Source organism: Nannobrachium achirus, assembly GCF_963921795.1.
Source record: "Nannobrachium achirus genome assembly, chromosome: 11".
In the NCBI taxonomy this organism is placed as follows: domain Eukaryota; kingdom Metazoa; phylum Chordata; class Actinopteri; order Myctophiformes; family Myctophidae; genus Nannobrachium; species Nannobrachium achirus.
In genome coordinates, this window is record NC_137820.1 from 49,639,005 (window position 1) to 49,663,803 (window position 24,799).

Below are 24,799 nucleotides of genomic sequence, written 5' to 3' on the forward strand. Positions count from 1 at the left end.
CCTTGTTACTTTGGCTGTTGTAGTTATATTTCTTTATTTTTATAGGGCCTAAATGAAGGGAAAACCAAGTTTCTAATCACACGATTGTAAAAAGTTCACTGAAGCTCACTGCTCTGTGCTCTACATGTAGAATGGTATCTCCATTAACAGACAGAACAGGTGAAATGTTTAAGTAGAGTCTTTAATTGCACTGCAATTTGGCTCAGTGAACTGTTTTCCTGACCTCTCGTGTATAAGTCCTTCAAACACACACTCTCACGCACAGAGGCTTGCTGTGTCACACTAGGGCACATGAGTGAGAGTCTGAGAGAGCGGTACTGTTCTCTCTCCAGAGCAATACTCAGCATCTTTATAAGCTGATTGTCTCAATGTAATATGTTCCCTGTACTACCACAGCCTCATTGTTTCCAGGCAGGGAGCAGGCTTGCATGCACCCTCACACACTCTCTCTCTCTCTCTCTCTCTCTCTCTCTCTCTCGCACATACACATGCACACATGCACAACACACTCATGCGCGCGCGCGCGCGCACACACACACACACACACACACACACACACACACACACACACACACACACACACACACACACACACACACACACACACACACGTAATATGCACAAGGCTAGCTTGACCCACATCCCTGTACATAATCTTATAGCTATACTTTTCTGATGCCATGTGCGTTCCTTTATCAAGATATACTGGCCCAGTTATATACAGAAAGACAATGTTACTATAATATTAACTATTTTCTTTCTATTGTTGTTCATATCCTAGCTTGCCTACTTCTGTATAAACCATGACTCAACTATCTTCCAGTCCTGTAATGTGGAGCTTCATAAACCTGTGCGAGCTTCATAAACGTTAGAACACATCGTGTGACACTGCCTTGGTGTCATCTTGCTTCCTGAGCTCATGCTTGCTTGCTGAAGGGTAATTCAATCGAATGACCAGTCACCACCTCCGAGTAGAGGATTGCGATAAGGATCACAACAGCAGATTCTAAATCAGAACACACTCAGAGACACACTAAGTCAGCCACACACAACACACACACACACACACACACACACACATACACACACACACACACACACACACACACACACACACACACACACACACACACACACACACACACACACACACACACACACACACACACACACACACACACACAGCCTATAAGCTCCATGAATTTGTAGTGTATCAATTATATGTGTCAAGATATTGATTATAAATAAAGAAATGACAAAAATACATCCATCAATCCATCCAGGTACTGTGCAGCATGGAATAGTGTTGGATAGATTTGTATTTGTCTGTGTGTATTTGACCACTTAAAACCTGAGTTGGACTGCTTTTTTCCGTGACCGTCTACACCATGGGTCTTCAACAGAGGGTCCGGGACCCCTAGGGGGCTACTACAGGGTGTCCTCCAAATCTTTGGGTGATGGAAACATTATTTTTTATTTTTTAATAACCACTTGAACCCTAATGTCCATATTCGGAGAAGTTTAGCCAAAAATAGCAGATCTACAAGCTCACAACGCCTCGCGCTGCAAGGCGTTGTGAGCTTGTAGATCGGCTATTTTTGGCAAATAGGATTGGTGTAGAGGGGGAAAAGAGCAGACTAAGTACAGTGAAAAGTCAAGTTTATTAAGTATTGACGGTTCAAGTAGTTAAATATCTGAATACACACATTAACATGAATCCAAAATACACTGATGATTGTGCTGTCAAACGATGAAACTATATGGAATCTATGAGAAGGTTGTGTGGGTCCCTGCTTCATCTCTCTCTCAACTAAGGGGTCCTTGATCTGAAAACATTGAAGACCCCTGGTCTACACGGCAAATCTCTTCTCGTAAAAAAAAAAAAAAAAAAAAACAGAAGGGGCACGCTGGGGTTCAAGTGGTTAAATGTAGCAGCTGGGTGATCCAAGCCCTGTGGCACCAACAGAGCTGTGTTCTTGACTTCCTGCCTGCCCAGCTCTGGGCTTTATTACATAAGTCCTGTTGTCCCGTTTGCTGTAGAGGAGCCACATAACCTTCTGGAAGGCAGATGGGAAGGAAACGAACAGGGTTTCATTGTAAATGTCAGACGTCGTATCGGGATGATACTGTAAATGTGTTCATGAATATTGGACTAAAATGCACTTTGATGCTCTCTTTTACTCCCTCACTGTTGCATACAACCACTTAAACCCTAGTCTATACTTGGTTGAAAATAGCTGATCTGCTATTTTCCCCACAATATGGATGCTGGGGTTTAAGTGGATAATGTAGATAGACACATATAGTAGATACTGTATGCGCACTCGCACAGACACGCACACACGCACGCACACACAAAATATGGTAATGATTTCTAAGTCATTGCAGTGATGAATATTTAATACTGTTACATAAGCAGTACCATTAGCTAGCAGATAGAGTATCACACCACCAGTAATGTACAGTAGTTACACAATGCTTCACTGGAGAGACAATCTCTTTGACGCCCCCAGCATCCTTTTATACAATCTATAAATGGTGCCTTTGTCAGCAAGGTCATTGTAGTTTTGCATTTTGAGTTTATTTTTATTTCATTTTGATGTTTTGTTTTAGTTCGTAAAGTGGATTTGCTAGATTATAATTTTTATTTCTTTCAGGGCTTAGATTTAGTTCAGTTTTTTATTGTGATATGTGGTATTTATCAGTTAAGATAACAAAAAACAAGTCACAATGCGACACGTTTGAGCTTGTAAATCATCAAAGATGGCTATTAAGGACTAAAACTAAGGAGATTTTCTCTGTGATTTTAGTTTGAAAGAAAACCACTGATGCTACCAAGTCTGAAGTCATTAAATAAATAAAATAATAAAATAAAATGATGAACCAACTGTAAGCTATGGCATAGCTGTTTTCTTTTACTCTCCTAACTGGTGAAGTACTGTCATCTCAGCACTTCTTGTACAGAACATACATTGTACCACTTCAGTTCATACAGCATGCCATAAATAAAGTCATCCAAGATTTTCATGCATGTTTGGAAATGGGTTTAATTTGCATTGGTTGCAACCGAAGGTCGCAGTTTACCATGACAAATGTCACAGCTTGTCCGCGTGTAGACGCAAAGCCGTGTGTGTACACATTTTTACAGTCTATGGGTTGGTTCCCTTGACACATGACAGGTGATATCACAGCACCTACAGTATGTAAAAGTCCATATATGGGTATTCCCCAGAATCGCTTTTATGCCCATATATGGAGATCCCTGATGTCATCGATATACTGTATATCACTGGCCAGATGGCCAAGATATGGCCCATATCTGTGTGGCTGGTTCAGATAGGGATCTCCATGTATGGGCATAAAATAGATTGTATGTTGTGATGTCATGGGAACCACTCTAACAGAATCCCATTTATGCCCATTTATGGAGATCCCTGATGTCATCAATATTAAGCCCATATCTAACAGGACTTCATATGGGAATGCCCATATAAGTGCGGCTGGTTCAGACGGGGATCTCCATGTATGGGCTTGAAAGGGATGTACTATATACAGTACATGGATCTCCATATATGGGTAACTGGTCCGAAATACATCACTGGCCAGATGGCCAAGAATTGGCATGACCTCAGGCTTCTGCTCATTTCTATTCAATTGAAGGAATGAAAACTTGCTGTGTTTGAGGTTGACTCCCAACACAGGACTGCAACAATGTCTTTGAACTAAGAGCATGGACAGTTAAACTGTTCTCTCCATTAAACAGACAGAACAGGTGAAAGCTCTGGAGGACACAGTTACAGAAGGACCTTTAAGCCTTTAATTCAATGCAAGGTGTTCTGTATTGCTGCGTGTGTGAGTGTGTGCATAACAATGTTATCTTCCTGTACTTTTTGGCCAGGATCCACTACATCTGTAGGCTACTATTGAAACACATAGAATGGTACAACACATCACTCTCTCGCCATCTTTCTCTCTCTCTCTCACACACACACACACACGCACGCACGCACGCACGCACGCACGCACCAACACTGGGTTCCAGAGAAGACAACCATGCAGAGTAATTCCCATGGATTACAATGGCCCAGGCAGAACTTGCCGAAATTAGCCTGTTCTCTCTCTGCCTGGCCTTGCGCTCTCTTCCTGTCCAGAGCGCTGCAGGAAGGGCAGAGGATCGTGGGAACTGGCGGCCCCGAAGCCTCCTTCCAGGAGGAGGACAACATGACAAAACCCTGAAAACTGCAAAGACGAAAAGGAAAGAAAGGAGAAACCCAGGAGGAAACTGGAGAACAATGGAGAAATGGATGTTATACTACCGCCAGGGCCCACTATGCTAGACCAGGCTTGCTAGGCCAGACTGGGTTTGGGTGGGAACCTAAAGGCCTTGTTGTACTACAGTACAACGGGAACCCAGGCTGTCCAAACTCATTGACAAAAAACAAGACGTAGTTCCCACACTGACCTTTCCCACGCTGTTGCTCTGCACAGCATGTTTGTGTTTGTCTCTCGTTGAAGCGCTTCCCCTCTGACTCGGATAAGACAATGAAAAAATAGACTGGATTGTTTGTCTTTCCTTATCTTGATGAACTTGTTTTGCTTTTGCCGTTCCTTTGGAATTGAGACCCTTTTTGATTTATGGTCTTTGTTTTATTTGGAGATATTTCAGTGGTTTTAATTGGATTAAAAGGATTATTTAAAAAGCAAATTCCTCTGTCCCCTCTGTTAGCTCTTGTTTATTTTCTGTTCTTTCCGTTACAAGTTGTAAATAAAAGCGTTGGCTGAATGCTTAGATGTTGGCACCTGAATTTCTGATTCCACATGTTCACAATGGAAACATAGTTTTAATATACAGTATATGTACATGAAGGTTGAATGTTTTCTTGTCAGTCATTGATCTCAAAATTCCTCCCTTAAGGGACCCTCCAAAGACTTTGGAAACTGTTTCTCAGAATGTCACCAGTCCCTGTCCCTCAATGTCTCTCAGGCTTCCTTTTAAGTCAGACACAACCCCTCTCAAACTGTTTTGCAGCATCTTATGTTGAAAGAATTGCCCTCTCTGTGTAGAGATCAATGCCGTTACGCCACATCTCCGGTATTCACTTGATTATGCTTAGTTCAGTGTGGTATCAAGCACCGAAAATAGCCGACCTCCAAGCTCACAACGCGTCGCAGCGCGTTGTGAGCTTGGAGGTCTGCTATTTTCGATATTTTCACCAAAAGGCCCTTTTAGAAATGTCAGCCCCTGCCTCTCTAACGTTCTCTGCAAGTCCCTGAATGACACAGTTTGACCCCATTACAGTCAATGGTGTGACCGCTGCACTTTTCCGAGCAAGTTCGCGAGCTAGCTACGTGTTGTGATTCTTGTCATCTCCGCTGACAAAGCCAACTTTACAGGAAGCTATGCCAGATATGTCCGGGCAGCCACTGCCTTTCCACTATATGTAGAATAACAGTTTCACCAGACAATCCCTGATCGCCACAAACAAGACCAAGGCGAACAAAAAGGGGGATTTGAGCAAGTCCATGGATGGCAGTTGTGCCGACTCCAGGGAAATTCTTTCCATACTTGCCTTCTGGTGAGTCACCCCACGCCTGACTGCCCATGGGCAAAACAAGGCCGGAGTGTGGGTCCAAAGCAAAACACAGTGTGTGTAATTGGTGATGTGTGTTTCTGTGTCAGGTCAGTGGAAGTTTTCCAGGCCGGATTACAGTTTAACAAGGTTTTAAAGTACTTGTGTTTGTTTCAGCTCAGCCAGTTTACAGTGTAAAGTTATTTAGATACTGTATGTTAAAGCAATACAATATGTTTAACTGTATATGTTTATTGAACGGTAGGACCTGATAAATGACCCTATGACTTAATTGTCATCACTATTGATCAATCACTCAATAAAAGAAGCTTTACAAAAATGTATCACCAGCAGAATAGAGTTATACTTAGGGTATAACCCCAGGACTGCTGTTAACACCAACTGGTCACCCCCATCCACTGCCCCAGTAGCCAGCCAACATTGCTGGTCACATGCCACTGACTCTCATGCCCTCCATTGTTGGCTGAGTGTAAAGTGACCTGGACATAAGAGGCTTTTATGTTATGTACATCCACAGCCTTGCAACATTTCACTGAATGATAACTAAACATAAACAACCTCTCATATGGCAGGTGACAGTGCTTTATAATACTTCAACTAAACTCTGTGAAATGACATTACTTTACCCAGACTAATCTCAGTGTCTGTCAGAGCGAGTGAGAGAATGAGATCCCAGCAACACTGGAGAAGCAGAGGTCAGCTGTGTTTAGGAATAACGGCTCTTCTCACGATCTCTGCAAACTCCTAAACGGCACAACCACATTTCCGGAGCATCGGCCTCAGGGTGATTCCTAAAGTTAATTTGATCTTATAAATACTTTTCTAATGTATTGCTGATGTGCACCCTCTGGCACTCAAGGCCTCACTGTGGCTGTATTTGGCCTTGTTAAATCATTTATGGATGTTGAGTTGAGAACAAAAACAAGCAATCTCTTCCCCAGCCATCCTGGAGAAAACAATATGGCCAACAGTAGAAGATGGTGGTTGGTTGTACTGGGTAGCTCCTATTATGACCAACAATAGAAGACATAAGTGGTACTATGTGAAGGTCTCAGTGACCAATAACAGAAGACTGGGCAGGTCCAGGTGTGACAGTGTCTAGTCAGGTCCACTCCAGACCCAATTACATTTCTCATGTCATATAGGTGATGGAGGGTCTGAATCTCAAGTCAGCATTTACCAGAAAGAAATCTCAGGTAAGCCTACGATGGTTTGAGCCTTAGAACAAGGTTTCTCAAAAGTGGTGATATTACACTCAAAAGAAGTCTGGGTTTCCGAGGCTACACTGATTGTGAATCTGTTTTTGAGGTAATTGTTCATTACCCAAAATCACAAAGGCTAATTTGACCTTTGGGATACATAAATAAGTCCATGTGTCCAAAAATGTAGTTACTGTACTTTGGCTTTGTAGGGCAGATTAGGCTACATCTCTTCACCAAAAATAGCATATCTACAAGCTCACAACGCGTCACGTAGATCGGCTATTTTTGGTGAATGTTGATCCCCCAGAATAGGGATGCTGGGGTTTAAGTGGTTAAACGCCAAGTATAAAAGTTATTTTCCATCTGTCCTTGTGACATAAACTGTATCTTAGGTGGAAATATTTACATATTTTACATAAATGTAAGATACTAGTCTGTAATACAGGGGTGCCTAGATGAAAAGGTTATTTACAGGGGTACCCTGAGCCAAAAAGGTTTGAGAACCACTAGCCTAGGATACTGCAGCATTCCTTTTTGACAGGTACTTACTTATATAGTCTACATTCATTCCAATATAATAGTCTATATTGCCTACACACGTCTCGACTACTATAGTCCAACAACTACTGCTACATGTACTGACCTACTTAAATAGACAATATGGCCTAAAGCTATAAGTATTTTCACATAATTCTAATCACTTTGGGTGGAGGTTTCAAAACATGACGGTACAATAAGTAGTACAAGATTTAGACAATCACAGGGACATATTTGAAAGTCAACTTAGCGTACTTTTTCTGATTTACAACTTGCCCCACACAATCTTATTTGTGTCAGGCAATATAATAAACTCCACCCAACTGGTAGACCTTACTCAATCAAGCAAGTTAAAATCAAAGGCCAATTTTAAGATGCCATTTCCTAACTCTAAGTGCAGTTCCCTAGTTTAACCATGCACTTGAGCACTAACATCTCTATTCTGGGTGAACATTCAGAGAAAATAGATCTAAAAGCTCATAATGCATCGATCTTGTAAATTGGCTATATTCTGACTACTGTAGAGTGAAAACAGGAGAGTGCCCCTTGGGAATCCGGTCAACAAAGTATAAGGTTCAAGTAAAGTTGCACTCTGTAATGTTCATTTATAAACCCAGGTCGCTCACACAAGTGCTGAATTCTATTTTATTAGAGCATGCTTTCTTGGTCAGAGGACATAAAATCTTTTACTTTCCAGGCATGCCTCTTGTCAACCAGTAGTGGTCCCACCAGACCACAGGATCTACATTTCTCAACAGAAGAGCAGGGAAACCAAATACAACCACCTCAGTGTGTTAGTTGTTGCGACCGAAGGTCGTAGTTTATGAGAAACAGCACGTCATGCCCGTGTCCTCTTTTTTACTGTCTATGGGTTTGCCACTTTGACATCACACGGACTCTCACTCTCTGACATCACTGTGATGTCAGGGGAACAAATCCCTTTTTATACCTATAGGCCTATATGGAGATCCCTGTGATGACAGGGGAACCAAACCCTTTTATGCCCATATATGGAGAGACAGCCGCTGACTGGGAGACATATATGGAGATATGGAGATCCCTGTGATGCCACAGGAACCAAATCCCTTAATGCCCATATATGGAGATCCCTGATGTCATCAATATTAAGCCCATATCATTAATTCAAAATGTTTTGTTTACAACTGATTTTGATAGGCTGTACATTAATTATGAGGTCTTTAAAACGGCAGAATGTTTCTAGAGCCTGGAGTAGATGACAACCTCAGCTTTTCAAATAGGAGCTTGAGAATTGAAGTTGGTTATTCGTTTGTGAATTGTTACATTGGTTCATTGTCTTTGTCAAATGAAATGTATAAGTGTCCTGTAAGTCCATATGGGCTGGGCTTCCTTGGAATCATGACACTTTAATAAAGAAAAATCAATCAATGTACATAACCTTTATTTCCTTCTTTAGAAACATTTTCTTTCACATCATTAGACTCACTCACCAATAACCCACCTATCTCCCAGACTTCCTCCCAAGTCAGTTATCAGTTTGGGGACTTAATTTAACTGTCTTAATATTAATATATGAATATTTAATTTGAAAGGAAAAAGCCTCGCTCTCACACTTATGCCAGTAATCACCCACCCTTGTGCCATGCCGAGGTTCAGGTTGCCTACCCCTGCTGTAGGACAATGCTACAGTAAATGCCTGGATCCTGAGGCCAATGCTACAGTAATGTGGTGTGAGGGAGACCTCTACAGTCCTGTTAAAGTCATTGTCAGTTTACTAGTGTACATACTGTATGTCTGCAACAATATCAGTTCACTTCCTTAATTTAAGTTTGACTAAGACATGTTTTGCGCAATAAATACGTTCATACAAGTATTATAAATAATGTGTTGCCCTTTGGGGCAACCACACTAATTAAATGAACTTATTTTGTAACCTGAAAATGCATTTAACTGATGTGGTTTGAGTCCAATAACATAAATGAATTTTGCTGAGCGAGAACAGGGCAGTAGTAAAATAACTCAGTATATTTCCATACTGTACCTTCAAGTTAATCAGCATGACTGAATTAACCTCATTCATGATTCTCATAAGAACATTGGAATCAACATTTTCAGTTAAGAGCTAAAACCGGAATAAGTGTAGATAAAGTGTAGGACAGCTGGATAAATGGCACAATAACTTTCAAAAACACATTTTAACAAAAGTTGGATCCTTTAATTCAAGATTTCATTTCTGTCTTTACAAAATATGCAGAGAGCAGTTAACAGTGCAACATGGAATGCTCGTTGGTAGAAGCTGAACTGCCATGATTGTTTCGCTGTGTTCTCTTGTTTGTTCTGGCGTGTAAGACTGGCAGCCGCCGCCTCCAGATGGACCCAAGCCCCTCCCATTATCCTCCACCAACACCACCAACCAGCAGGGGTAGGAGTGACAACACAGTTTGCCTGTATATTTCCCTGACCCCCTCCCACCCCGTCCCCAGTCCAGTATCCCATGATCCTCCCCTCTCCAGGAGAGCCGTCCTACTCCTTGGGCACGGCGAATGGTTTCTCCACCTCGATCACCCCGCTGTCATGGATGAGGACGTCTTTAAGAGGCTTGTCCCGCCCGTCAGTCTTGGTACCCTCGATCTTCTTCACCACATCCTGTGAGGAAGAGGATGAGCAGGAGGGTGGAAGAAAGATTTTAGTTTGTGAGCTGGAGGCCCATTTTTTTCCTTTTAAGAAAATAGGCATTTGATACAGTACTTTATTAGAATAGGAAGAGTGGACATAGAGCCGTTAGGATACATTGAGACGTTAGGATATACTACACAGGAAACACCGGTGCAAACAGGGAATCAAACTGGTTAGTGCAGTGTTTCCTCAGTTCCACAGAGCCCCCAACAAAATATCCCTGCTCAGTGCTGAGATTCCAACATATTGATCCTATATAATGGCATTCCTGCCTGGTGTGGGTGTGTCAGTAAAGTTTGACTAAGTAGACCGGTACCCGTTTGGTAACCACCTATTTGTACAATAGGCGTATCAGTCGGATCACCGATTCTGGACAAGCGCCCATCAGACCGACTCCGGACACTGCCCTGTGCCCTCCCTCAGGTCGTCTGTGTATAATGACACCCAACTTGCCGATTTTGAAGTTGGTCGGTCGAACGGTTCTCGAGATGTGTGAATTACAGACGTACGTACAGAGATTCAGTGCATTTATTTTATGATGACAGCTGCAACCAGCTAATGAATAGCATGTCCCTCTTCACCATTATGTATATGTAGAACCACGTACAAAGCAGATTGTTGTGCTTGTAGATTGGCAATTTTCAAAATGTTTGCTGAATTTGCTACATTTGGTCAATGTTTGGCCATTTCTTGGACAGGCACTGTAGGTGTGTGTGTGGGGGTGACACATGACGAGAGCAGGTCCTTGTGATGGTCAATGCAACTGGCTGGGACGCCACTTACATCAGTGGTTCTCAACCTGTGGGTCGGCACCCCCGGGGGGTCCCCAAATTATTTTGGGGCCAAAATTGTCAAATATTAAGAGGCAGAAATTGTGAAAATAGCAGATCTACAACACCTCACCGCAACTCACAACACCTCGCAACGCAATAGAACCGTGTTATACAAAATGTAATGCCTCAACTCTTAGTGCTCATAGGGTGACGGGTCCCCAGTTAAAATATGATTATTTTGGGGGTCTCAGCCTGAAAAGGTTGAGAACCACTGACTTACATGACCCACTTTAGTGTTCTAGATGTAACCCACTGTTGTCAAAATGAGAAAAACTTTATGTTACTTAATGTTTAAAAGACAAATATTTAATAGCATTGAAGTGGACTGCCGTCACATTTCCCAAAAATGTTTGATACAGTTGATCACATATTACAGAATACCCACCATTCCCTCCAGGATTTTCCCAAAGACAACATGTTTGCCATCGAGCCAGGGCGTCTGGACAGTTGTGATGAAGAACTGAGATCCGTTGGTGTCTTTGCCAGCGTTTGCCATGCTCAGCCAGAAAGGGCCGTAGTGCTTCAGCTTAAAGTTCTCGTCGGGGAAACGGTCACCGTAGATGCTCTTGCCTGGGCAGAGAGAGAGAACAGTTAAACTATTACAGCATCACAGCTTAACCACAGACAAAATGTCAATCTACAAGTTCACAATACATTGTGTTGTGGCGCACTGCAATGGGTTATGTTTGCCCTGAAAAAACACTTACAGGCGGCAGCCGTTCGCAACTGGTAATAACAAACCTAGCCCAGCTACTGACCCCTCTTTGTATATACTGTTTTTTTGTTTATTCTTTCTTTTTTTCCCCTGACTATATCTACTGCATAGTACCGTGTTCTATCCATCTGTCATTCAATGTTATATGAGATACTTTAATGGTTTCCTGTGGAAATAAGCTTAGTCTTTTCTTGGATATCCTTTTAGTAGACCTTGTACCAGTGAACTGTACCTTTTTCTATGCAAACTTCAATAAAGTCTTCAATCAATCAATATGAGCTTGTAGATTTTCTATTCTATTTTCAGCAAAGACATTAGGTGTAGAGTAAAAACATGTGGAGGCCCTTGAGACTCAGGTCAACTACATACCGTATATAGTATACTGTAGTGTTTAAGTGGTGAAGTGCTTTCGAGAGTAGTATACAGTACGTGTATTGCAGGAGGCCATACATTAGTTCCTCTGGTTCTGAGAATTGTGCCTTTAAACTAAAGAGTAAAGTAAATAACCACAATCTTCCTCAACACATACTGTACAGTGTCCCTGTATGCCTTCGACAAAGACACTTTAACTTGCATTTTCCTCCAGAGTAAAAAGTAGAAGGCTGGATGTACTGGGCAGCTGTCAAAGTTGACAATTGACAATGTTGAAACATTGGCACCATCATTGTCTAAATAAAATGGTGGAGCATCAGTCAAAGAGCGGCATGCCACCTTTATGATTACAGCTGTGTCTTATGCAGTTTGGCTCAGAACCAGAGAAAAGGATTTGCATAAGAAATGTAATGAGCAGCATCCAGGAGTGAATTTATGAAATTTAGTGAGAATTAGGGTATTGCTGTTACAGGGCATAAGGTACACATAATGAGAGGCCTGCTGTCCTCCTGTCGGAAACATATTGAATTTTTTTTAAGTACGGCACGACATCACAGGTTCAACCCTTTTTCTTGAGCTTTTGGGCCTGTGGGTCCCCAACTATAAACATTTATCCATGGACGAATAGAGGTTAAGGTTAAAAGGTCAATTTACCTCCAGTTCCATCTCCTCTGGTGAAGTCTCCTCCCTGAATCATGAAGTCTTTGATGCATCTGTGGAATTTGCTGCCTTTGTAGCCAAATCCTTTCTGTGAAAGGAAGGGGGGGGGGGGGTTTATTGTTGAGAAACATTTGAATACGAGCAGATGATATCAATTCATCAAGGTTCTCATCAGTACTGTACATAATGAAGGTTATTTTACCACATGGACCCTAGCTTACTTATTCTGGGCGAACATATTTGGCAAATATGGCAGCTCTACAACTACTTATAACTACTTGATTCGATGTAAAGAGGAAAAGGACGTGGCCTATACACCCCTTGGGGCCTCCAGTCGAGGAATATAGAATAATAGGGTTTAAGTGATTACGCTCATTTGAGCTCTATATACTGTACATACTGTTGTCTCGAGTAATTTCACTTTGTCAACCGACAGTTGTCTAATGTGTAACCACCATAATCCAAATGTAAACTTTGCATTAGGGCAAATGCACTTTACAATTTCTCCTGTAATTGTCCATTAACCCTGCAAGACCCGAATTAATTTCTACTCAGTGGTGTTTGGGTAGAAATGTATAATGTTTGTGTAAGGTTTTATAGCCATAAATCATAAATCATGCTCTAATTAGCATTTTGGGGATATTTTTCACAATAATAACACATGTACATGTTCTAGACATTCTAATGATCACGAAAAAATATATAACAGGCATTTTACTTATGTTTTAGTGAGGAATAGCTTCAGTTAAAAAGTGAGATGTTGTTCGTCCAGACGCTGGAATTTCAACTTCTCTGGGAGGTGTGAATGTCATTCTCTGTGGGAGGTATTTATATGCAAATATCGTGGCCAATGGCATTGTAATACTAAACAATAGGATTTAATGGTGATGTTAATGTGAAAAAAGAACAGGAAAACTAATTATAACATTTTTTAAAAAATGATTTAAAACATTTTGCCAAAAAGCAACGCTGGGCCTTGGAAAGCAAAGGTTCCCGAGTCATGTGGCCCTGCTGGCCCATAGTTCAGGAGAGGAGACGTTCTCCCATTTCTGTACCATTTCAAGTACACCCCCTGGACATGATGTCTCTGGGATTACCCCCAATCCAACACTTGATGCTGCTGAATGCAAAGCAGGGAGGCATGAGGCATCGAGTACCATTTTTATAGTCTTTAGTACGTAATCTACGTATGACTCAACCAGGTACAGTACATTTAATAATCAATAATTCATGTCAAAACAACTATAACTACAGGTAGTTTTATTTTGTACTGTACTTTTGTGGCCATTTTACCTTGTCATAAAGATAAGGGCTTTTTTGCCTTTATTGGACAGAGCAGTTGACTTGAGAATGACTAAACGGGGAGAGAGAGATGGGGAGCGAAACACAGCAAAGGTAGTCTGGCTCAGGAATCAAACACATGACTCCCTCTGACCATGTCGTTTGTCGACTTGGGTTAATGCCATTTACTCTGATCTTTCACAGTGGATAGGAGTGTCTGAGAAAACTAAATTGTAAATAACTAGAAGTTCGCGTGCTGTATCGCTACTTGTGAAACTAAATTGTGAATAACTAGAAGTTCGCGTGCTGTATCGCTACTTGTGGCAGCAGAGCGTGCAAGTACTGCGTTCGACTGCGTATGTAGGTGTAGCCGTGTGTGTTTAAGCCCGTAGCCCAATCAGGGACCAGCATTTCTGGCAATGTCATCATTAACAGCAAATGAGGGACCAGCATTCCTGGTGATGCCAGTGGTGAGCACACCTCATGGTGCGCTCTGCTGCCGCACAAGTAGGCCATATGTGGCCTACTTGTGCATAAGACGCAAGTTGGCACCTCGACAGCGTGCAGTTATAGTTCTATTCTGTTCTACTACATACAATAATGCTGGACAATATTATTAGATGTCTTTTATACAGACCAAAGACCCTAAAATGTCATACAACGCTGTGATTAGACAAATGTATAGGTTTAATATAAAGCATTAAAGTTAAAATCCTCAGTCAGGCAAGTGGTTAGGTTGTAATAGCCAACTTAACATACTATACCCACACATACTCAACCACTGCTTCATCACCATAGGTCATCAAATGTGAGGTCCCAGAACAACAGCTTGGTTTTTACAAGTAAACACATTTCCTTAATGATTTGCATATCACCAGCCTCATTTGAAGCACACCTCCAGCTCCAGCACATCAACCAGCTCTGTGGCCTTGTGTCCGCCCAGACACTGGGAGGCCAAGGTTCAATTCCTGCCATTACCCCGAGTAAGGCTGTTGCTCGAAATGTTAATTCTTAAATAAATGATTTGCCTCTCTCTTTTTAAACATTATTATCTGTTGGGGTCAGCACAGGCGTGCACTCCATCCTTTGTGTTTACCCAACATCAATCCCTGGCCAAGTCATAACAAGACTATAAAAATGGTACCCACTGCCTCCCTGCTTGGTCATCAGCATCAACTGTTGGATTGGGGGTATGGAAAGAAGCGTACCACCTACGTAGATGCAGTGTGGCACAACAGCTTAGCTAACAACATAGTAGAACTCTAAGACCCTGATGTTAGATAGGAGAGTGTGGAGGGAGGCCATCCAGGAGTCCCGAGTTAGTGTTGGCTAGACCACACTGCCGCATCGCAGGTATGTCACGGTCCCTGTGACATACTAGCCTCTTATCCACATGGTGTACTTGTACAACAAGCTGCCTCACGCTACGGAAATAATAGATAAACTCCTGACCCATGTGCTACATGGCTCAGAGGGTTACTTCGATCACGCCATGCTCAGATATTCGATCACGCCAGGCTCAGATATTCTAACAGTGGCAACTACTGACAACAGATTTGAAAGGATTTTAGCTTCTTACCTCCCCTGTCGCCAACTGCACAAAGTTCTCAACTGTTTTGGGGACAGTTTTCCCAAAGACTCCAATAACGATTCTGCCAACGTCTTCATCTCCAATCCTCATGTCAAAATAAACCTGAAATAAGAAATGGTAGATTCTTGTTTGAATGAGAAAATATGGAGTATAAATGCATTTTACGTTTAACCTCAACCAAATGGCTCCCGTTATAAGACATACACAATTTTACCATGCTCTATATATGTGGTTTGAAGGTTTGCTGGCTGTGGTCTTGTACATGTGCATATTTTGAAAAAAAAAAAAAAAAAAAAAAAAAGTGTTCAAGTTCATTTGGTAGTTTTACGATTTACATATTAGTTTGTGCTTACCCCTACCTCACTCAATACAAATTGTTGATTAATTAATCCAAAGGATTGTACTATCAAGCCCTTTATAAGTTTAGCCAGGAAGCTTTTTCGTCCTATTGATTGGCTTTCTAGGATCTCCTTTTAGTTGACCTTGTACCAGTGATTTGTACTGTCATGAAACTGTACTTTTTTCTATTGCAAACTTCTAATAAATTCTTCAATCAATCAATCAAAAAGCCAGGAAGCTTTTTCGTCCTAAAACATGAAACAGAGTTTGCAATGAATTTCCTCCTCAGGTTTCTAATGCTTAATTTATTACAATATGGGTTTCAATGTATTTTATGCAGGAAATCAGGTCTATGGTCAGGTTAACATAAACCTAAGAGTTTCATGTATTGTCATTTGATATACATTACACACCAGTTATACCTAACATTTGATGTGATAATTTAAAAAAAAGTAAAACTAAAATGTAAATATAATAATAATCCATTTAGAAATCTGCAATGAGAACCACTGATTTGTTGGCCTACAAGAAGTCATCCCTGTAGGCTGAAGCCATCCCATTGGATAACTTGGAATCGCTAGTCAAATGCTGGACCAATGGGCACAGTGCACGATGCAGCTTCCTGCATTGTAAACGTGGCCAAAACACAGACACATAGGGTGACTTATTACCCCGTAAGCCGAATAACAAGGCAGGTTTGAAAACAGTCCCCGTTTAAAACACTGTTTGCATGCATGGATCATTCAAAAGACAGGTGTTAAAAGTCAATAATAAAACAGCAGCGCCAGCTTTCAGCGTCAGACAAAGCTGGTGAACGCTCAAAATAAACACTGCAAAAAGAAAAAAATTGATTAGCATTGTAGGCAATCTAGGCATAGGAACAAGCAACCATTGCATCCATGTTTGCCAACTAATGTCTATTTTTGAATTACATTATTACTGTCAAATAGTAAACAATTCGGTTTTCAAAAAATGCCGGCAAGTGGCTTTTTCCTTCATGCTAGTGCCACGAAACCTAGCCCAATGCTAGAACGGCTGATATTCCCTAAAACACTGCTTGTGCCTGCAAATAACTAAAGTCAACAGCAGTATGGTTGAAGGCATATGTTAATTTATTTAATTAGCTTGGTCCTGGCACATTAGCAGATTAGCCATCTAGCTCACTAAAACGGGCCCTGCTGAGAACCGCAATAGCTAATCAGCTGTACACTGACGTGGCTGTTGAATTGAAATGCTAAAAGCTAGCGGCTATCAAGGCTCTATAGCTTTGATGTGATCGTAATGTGCGATTAGACCGCTGCAGCTGGTTTGCTCCTACCTTGGCCGTGACTTTGGGTCCCTTTTTCTTCTCGTCGGCATCGGAACCGCTTGGGAACAGAAGGAAAACTACTGAGCCCACAATCACTGTAACAGCTACCAGGAACTTCATCCTCCTCTCGCAGATCCGAACCATTAACAAGGGCAGGGGAAAGCAGACGGCCTATTTATTCTGTACGTTTATATGTGCCGATGATGATGGGGGAGAAAAGAGGAGGTGTCCTGGGGTACACACTAGGAAGAAGATATCAAGGATGTAACAGTGACGTCGCTGCTAAATAGGGGCCCATTGCAGGCCACGAAGCACGTCCGTATGCCGATGACATCAATGACGAATCCTCGCTTGCCAAAGTTGCCATCTTTATTCTACAGGGTAGTGTGAAGATCCCATAGCCCATCTGTGTCATTGGCTAAAAGTTTATAGTTGCCAGTTGCCACGGAGACAAATAATCTGTCTGCAATTTACAGTTACTTATATGCACATTATGGAATATCTGTTGTTCGGACATCATAGTAGCTTATGTATTAACAGAATGTAGAATGTATTAACCAAGTATCCAATCACAGCACTACTAGCCTTCTGTTAACTTGGAGCAATGGGATCTAGGCTACAATGCTTCTGATTTGCTCACGCTGGGCATATGATAAATGATAGCTCCTCCTCCTCCAGGACGAGCACGCGTTTCGAAAATGGCACCCACCAGTCCCAGACCAGAGAAGAACGACAACAAACACAAAATGCAAAACAAGCCAAAAGACAACGTCGTCAAGCTTCTCACACGCGGACAGCTGTCGGGAAAGTTTGCTCAGCACCTTTTCAGGGAGCTGCCACCTCTGGTACGTGTCCCCTTGAAGAACATTGTCACTGAAGAAGACAGAGCACGACACACTTTTATTGGCTTTACCAAATGTGGCCGATACGTTCTCTCCTACTGCAAAAGCACCCACGGCTGGACTTACGCCTACCATCTGTACTGGTGGGAGTTTAATCTGCACAGCAAACTCAAACTGGTCCGACGTGAGCTGCTTTATGTAGACTACAAAGGGATCATCACCGAAGACCTGTATCTTACTGTGTGTGAGTGGCCCAATGACGACTCCAAAATTGTAATATTTGGCTCCGATGCAAGCTCTACCTGCGTGCTCTTCGTCACCATTACTTCCAAGCCTCCATCTGCACCATGCTCTCACTGCTGTCCAATCCCGGCGTCAGCAACCTCAACCTTACGCACAGACACAGGTAGAGGGTTAGGGTTAGAATGTCTGGAGCATGGCTATATGCTCACTAGAATTGACATTGATGGCACCCTTGTCTGCCAGGCAGACTTTCACATGAAAAAGGACAAGGTCATCCTGTGGGACACCCAAGGATCCCTGATAGCCTTTGGTATCTCATTCTGTCCAGAAGGTGGGCATAGGCAGTCACCTAAGATCTTCACAGCCATAACTCCTCCTCCATCAGGATCAGGATCCACCTCGTCCTCTCCTTCATCCATGGTACCTCAGGGTTCCCCCATAGGCAGGCAGAGATTAACCTGGTCACCCTCCTCCTCCTTGTCCTCATCTTCATCTACCCCGCCAACCTCACCCTGGCCCTTATCCTCACCTCAGCCAACCTCACCCTGGCCCTTATCCTCACCTCAGCCAACCTCAGGCTCAGCCTGGCCCTTAATATCCTCACCTCAAGAGGCAAGTCTCAGTGAGCCCACTTATGTCAACTACACACACCTGCACTACTGCCTCCCAGGGGCAGCGGAGCAGGATGATGATGTACTTTTTGTGGATGGCGAGATGCTGTTCACTGTCACAGATCTGACAGGAAGGGATTTGCACATTTCCCGTGGTTCGGATGAAAGCCCATGTGTGTGCGTGGAGCAGTTGACACTGCGCTATGAACCTCTGATCAGGAATGTGATCATGAGCGGTACCTGGGGCCGTCAGATCTCTCCCTGTGACTATGACTACTATGACCCTGTCATACTGGAGGTGTGTCCAGAGACCAACCAGGTGATTATCGACATTGGCCTGCTTTTGTTGGACTCGGAAGAAGAGCCCAAAGAGTACCGATCCAACCTGCAGGTCAGCTGGGACCTCAACACTGGGTTGTGCTGTACCATTGGGGTCGGTGACCTCACAGAATTCAACGATATCACAGGGGATTTGAAGGGTTCTCACAGGAGGTCCTGTGAGAAGACTAAGTGTCGAGTAGTTCCTGAGAACAGCTACGTCCACTGCATGAGTAACAAAGATCTGGAAGAAGGAATGTTGGCAGACAGTGAACGATGCACCTCGATTGTATTTTGAAGAGTGACAGTTACATTTGCATATAACAGGCCACACAATTAAGATACAAAATGGACACACAAGGCCTGATCTTTATTTTAATAAAATATTCATGTGTGAGCAACATTGTCTTCTGTGTACTAGAGAAAATTACGTTTTTGCGTTTGTCCCTTTGAGGTATAATTAAGAGCTTGGTTGGCCTATGGCAGAATTTCAAAATGAACAGTGGGCAAAGTAACTAAGTACATTTACTTAAGTACTGTACTTAACTACAAGTTTTAGGTATTTGTACTTAACTTGAGTATTTCCAATTTCCAATACTTTTACTTCTACTCCACTACATCTGTGATCCAAATATTGTACTTTTACTCCACTACATTTATTTCAAAACTTTAGTTACTAGTTACTTTGTAGATATACATTATAATATTATTAATAGGGCTGGGATGCGATAAAAAAATTTAATCTAATTAATTACAGGCTCTGTGATTAATTAATCGCAATTAATCGCATTTTAATCGCACATCGATATTTGACCTGGGAAGCATTTTTTTTTTCAAGTAAAACACATTTTGTTGTACGAGTGAATCATGAACAGGCTTTTTCAAAAAGAAAATGTATGTCACCTCATGTCCATATATGGTCACTCCAGTCCAGAATGAACAGGTTTTTTCTGTCCCGTACGTCCAGAATATCAGTCCAGAATGAATAGGCTTTTCAAAAAGCAAAATGTGTGTCCCATGTCCATATGGCCATTTCAGTTCAGAATGAACAGGTTTTATCTGTCACGTCCGTCCGTCCGTCCGTCCGTCCGTCCGTCCGTCCGTCCGTCCGTACGTACGTACGTACGTACGTACGTACGTCCGTCCGTACGTACGTGTGTAGTGTCCGTCCCGGTCTGATGATTGGATACTTTGAGGATTGATCAAGCTTCACATGACAATTCGGCCCTCCAGATAAAATCATTAATTCATTCAGAATATAAAGAATGTATAGATCACAGAGTTCATAACTCTAGAACACATAGAATAAAAGTTCACCGCTTCACTTCGAACTCCAATGAGTGGCTTTGTGTCCCACGCCCATATATGGTCATTTCAGTCCAGAATGAACAGGTTTTTTCAAAAACAAAATGTGTGTAACATGTCCATATATGGTCATTTCAGTCCAGAATGAACAGGCTTTTTCTAAAACAAAATGTCTGTCACCTCATGTCTATATGGTCATTCCAGTCCAGAATGAACAGTTTTTATCTGTCCCGTACGTCCAGAATATCAGTCCAGAATGAATAGGGTTTTTCAAAAACAAAATGTGTGTCCCATTTCCATATATGGCCATTTCAGTTCAGAATGAACAGGTTTTATCTGTCCTGTACGTCCAGAATATGTGTGTAGTGTCCCTCCCGGTCTGATTGGATACTTTGAGGATTGGTCAAGCTTCACATGATAATTCGGCCCTCCAGATAAAATCATTAATTCATTCAGAATATATAAAGAATGTAGAATTCAGAATATATAAAGAATGTATAGATCACAGAGTTCATAACTCTAGAACACATAGAATAAAAGTTCACCGCTTCACTTCGAACTCCAATGAGTGGCTTTGTGTCCCACGCCCATATATGGTCATTTCAGTCCAGAATGAACAGGTTTTTTCAAAAACAAAATGTGTGTAACATGTCCATATATGGTCATTTCAGTCCAGAATGAACAGGCTTTTTCTAAAACAAAATGTCTGTCACCTCATGTCTATATGGTCATTCCAGTCCAGAATGAACAGTTTTTATCTGTCCCGTACGTCCAGAATATCAGTCCAGAATGAATAGGGTTTTTCAAAAACAAAATGTGTGTCCCATGTCCATATATGGCCATTTCAGTTCAGAATGAACAGGTTTTATCTGTCCTGTACGTCCAGAATATGTGTGTAGTGTCCCTCCCGGTCTGATTGGATACTTTGAGGATTGGTCAAGCTTCACATGATAATTCAGCCCTCCAGATAAAATCATTAATTCATTCAGAATATATAAAGAATGTAGAATTCAGAATATATAAAGAATGTATAGATCACAGAGTTCATAACTCTAGAACACATAGAATAAAAGTTCACCGCTTCACTTCGAACCGAGGTTTGATTTTTATTTATTATGCATATACATCTTAATGACAAAACTAGTACAATGACAAATAAGTGATCTGACTGTTACAAATGTTAAACTACCAAAAACAAACAAAAAAAACATATCAGTAAACTTGAATTATATTGTACCTGCCAATAACAAAACATGTTGAAAACATTGGGGAAATGATTCACCTCGACAGATGCCTTCTTCAAGCTGCCATTTACACTAGTGCAAAGAAACCATTCTGGTAACTATTGCATTTGAGGTATACAAACATTGATCTGGCAGTCAAACATCCTGAATTGAGGGCATCATTTACATCTTATTTCGCAATCAAAACATCTCTGCTAAAGGATATTTATCTTATTACTATACTAGTTCAAGAATATGAAGATGATTGAGCAATCTTGCATCGATTTCTCATGACAGACTTTGAGTGCTTACTGTGCTTTGGACGTTATTGTGGAGTGTGATGACGTTTTATTATTCATTCAATTTACATTTGTAGGAAGCAGATGAAAACTATAGTGTTGAAGTGACATTTTACCAAGTAGGTACTCATACTTCTTCCCTGGCATGGCATCCTCCAACATAATCCTGAAAATGTATCTAGCCATTATTGCTGTTCTAAAATACTTGGTTTTGACGTTGTTCCAAATGTGTGTCAAAATTTGGTAACTCATTTTGAAATGATACCAGACGACCTCTTCATTATACATCAAAGGGACAAACGCCAAAAGGTCATTTTTCTCTAGTACACAGAAGACACATTGTCGCTCACGTGAATAAGTGCAAAGGTTTATTTATAGAAAATAAAGACCAGGCCTTGTGTGCATTTTTGTGTACATTTTGTACTTTGTGTGGCCTGTTATATGCAAATGTCAGTCATTCAAAATACAATTGAGGTGCATCGGTCCCTGTCTACCAACATTCCTTCTTCCTGAGCTGTGTTATCCATGCAGTGGATGTAGCTGTTATCAGGGACTACAGGACACTTTGCACAGGAGCTCCTGTGAGAACTCTTCCAATCCCCTGTGAGTTCCCTGTTGAATTCCGTGAGGTCACCGACCCCAATGGTCCGGGACTTCCCAGTGTTGAGGTCCAGGCTGACCTGCAGGTTGGATCGGTACTCTTTGCGCTCTACTGAGTGCAGCAAAAGCAGGCCAATGTCGATAATCACTTGGTTGGTCTCTGGACACACATCCAGTATGACAGGGTCATAGTCATTATAGTCACAGATGTCACAGATCTGGTCACCCCAGGTACCATTCCTGATCACATTATTGATCAGCGTCTCATAGTGCAGTGTCAACTGCTCCACACAGACACATGGGATTTTATGTGAAGCACTGAAAAAGTGCAGGTCCCTTCCTGTCAGATCTGTGGGATAAAAAAGCATCCCCTCCTCATCCAACTCCTCATCCAGAGCCACAAAACGTAGATCATCAATCCGAAACTCTGCCCTTGGGAAGCAGTAGTGCAGGTGTTTGTAGTCGACATCATCAGTGGGCTGTCCGGCACCAAGATGCAGGGCCCACATACAGGGCGAGGATGGCGGGGGGGTTGGGGTACATGAAGATGGGGATAAGGAACAGGCAGGGAAGGACGCCCAGTTTGATCTCTGCCTGCCTCTGTGAGGTAAACTAGAAGACGACGACCACAAAGAAGAAGGAGATGACGAGGTGGAAACAGGGTCATAGTCCCCTGACTCCCCCACCCCCAAGGAGGGTGACCAGGTGAATCTCTGCCTGCCTTCGGGGGATCCCTGAGGTACCATGGAAGAAGGAGAGGACGAGGAGGAAACACGATCATAGTCCCCGACTGATAATTCTGATCCTGATTCTAATGGAGGAGTTACGGAGGTGAAGTCGAAGATCTCAGGTGAGTGCCTTTCTTCGGGGGATACCATGGAAGAAGAAGGAGGAGGAGAGGACAAGGTGGATCCTGATTCTGATGGAGGAGGAGTTACGGAGGCGAAGATCTTAGGTGACTGCCTATGCCCACCTTCTGGACAGAATGAGATACCACAGACTATCAGGGAATCTTGGGTGTCCCACAGGAAGACCTGGTCCTTTTTCATCTGTAAGGCTGCATGGAGGATGAGGGTGCCATTCACTTCGTCACTGTTAGTGAGCATATACCCATGCCTCAGACATTCCCCTCTACCTGTGTCTGTTCTTAGGGTTGGTGAGTTTGATGACACTGGGATAGGAGTAGGACAGCAGTTAGAGCAAGGTGCAGATGGGGGCGTGGGAACAATGGTGACGAAGAGCACCTTAGTATGGCTCGCATCGAAGGCAAAGATGACAATTTTGGAGTCGTCATTGGGCCACTCACACACTGTAAAATACAGGTCTTCTTCTGTGATGATCTCTTTGTGGTCAACAAGCTGCACACGTTGGACCAGTTTGAGTTTGCTGTGCAGATTAAACTCCCACCAGTACAGATGGTAGGCGACGGCGTAAATCCAGCCTTGGGTGCTGCTGGTGCAGTAGGAGAGAACGTATCGGCCACATTTGGTAAAGCCAATAAAAGTGTGTCGTGCTCTGTCTTCTTCAGTGACAATGTTCTTCAAGGGGACACGTACCAGAGGTGGCAGCTCCCTGAAAAGGTGTTGAGCAAACTTTCCCGACAGCTTTCCGCGTGTGAGAAGCTTGACGACGTTGTCTTTATGCATTTTGTGTTTGTTGTCGTTCTTCTCTGGGTTGGGGCTGGTGGTGGGTGCCATCTTCAAAACATGTGCTCGTCCTGGAGGAGGAGGAGCTCTTATCATATGCCCGCCCACAGCAGCGTGAGCAGCAAATCAGAAAGAAGCATTGTATCTCTAGGTCCCATAGCTACAACAGAAGGCGTGCTGTGATTGGATACTTGGTTGTGGTTGTCAAACCAACGGGGGCTGGGCTGATCATAAAGTTATATGGGGCTTGGAGGCTGATGAACTCATAGGATGAACTGTACACTTACTTTGTTTCATATCATGAAACAAACTTGGGGAGGTTGTTTAATACCGCCAGGTGTGTGAAGGTGTAAATGTAATCTTCCACTTCTATTTTAGGAATGGTAAAGGGTTTAAGATATTAACTGTTATGTTTGTAATAATATGAATATCTAAAATATTGGTTAATATAGTGGTTCCGCACGAAAAGCTTAATAGGATCTCCTTTTAGTTGACCTTGTACATTATGTAGTCAGTGGCCAAGAGTTGTCAATGAAACAATAATATAGGCTACCCACGAATGCTTAAACAGTAGGGTATAGTATTACTATCCACTTCTTATCTGATATTTAGACTGAATGGCCATTT

The 24,799-nt window shown here is 42.3% G+C and overlaps 1 protein-coding gene across 1 annotated transcript; it reads right to left on the bottom strand.

Moving 5' to 3' along the window:
• Positions 1–9,500: 9,500 nt before the first annotated feature.
• On the bottom strand, positions 9,501–17,316 carry ppib (peptidylprolyl isomerase B (cyclophilin B)). The gene is made up of 5 exons (XM_080737280.1): positions 17,095–17,316; positions 15,426–15,539; positions 12,560–12,653; positions 11,204–11,388; positions 9,501–9,955 (listed from the first exon to the last, which is right to left on the bottom strand). The coding sequence occupies exons 1-5, from the start codon at positions 17,227–17,229 to the stop codon at positions 9,833–9,835; spliced, it is 651 nt and encodes a 216-aa protein (XP_080593406.1). The 5' UTR covers positions 17,230–17,316; the 3' UTR covers positions 9,501–9,832.
• Positions 17,317–24,799: the final 7,483 nt, after the last annotated feature.

Excerpts from the sequence above, each read along its gene's own strand:
- ppib (XM_080737280.1), bottom strand. The coding sequence starts at position 17,229 with ATGGTTCGGATCTGCGAGAGGAGGATGAAGTTCCTGGTAGCTGTTACA. Across the intron at positions 11,389-12,559 it reads CAGAGGAGATGGAACTGGAG|GCAAGAGCATCTACGGTGAC; the intron begins GTAAATTGACCT and ends CTCTCTGCCCAG. Across the intron at positions 9,956-11,203 it reads GGAAAATCCTGGAGGGAATG|GATGTGGTGAAGAAGATCGA; the intron begins GTGGGTATTCTG and ends TCTTCCTCACAG.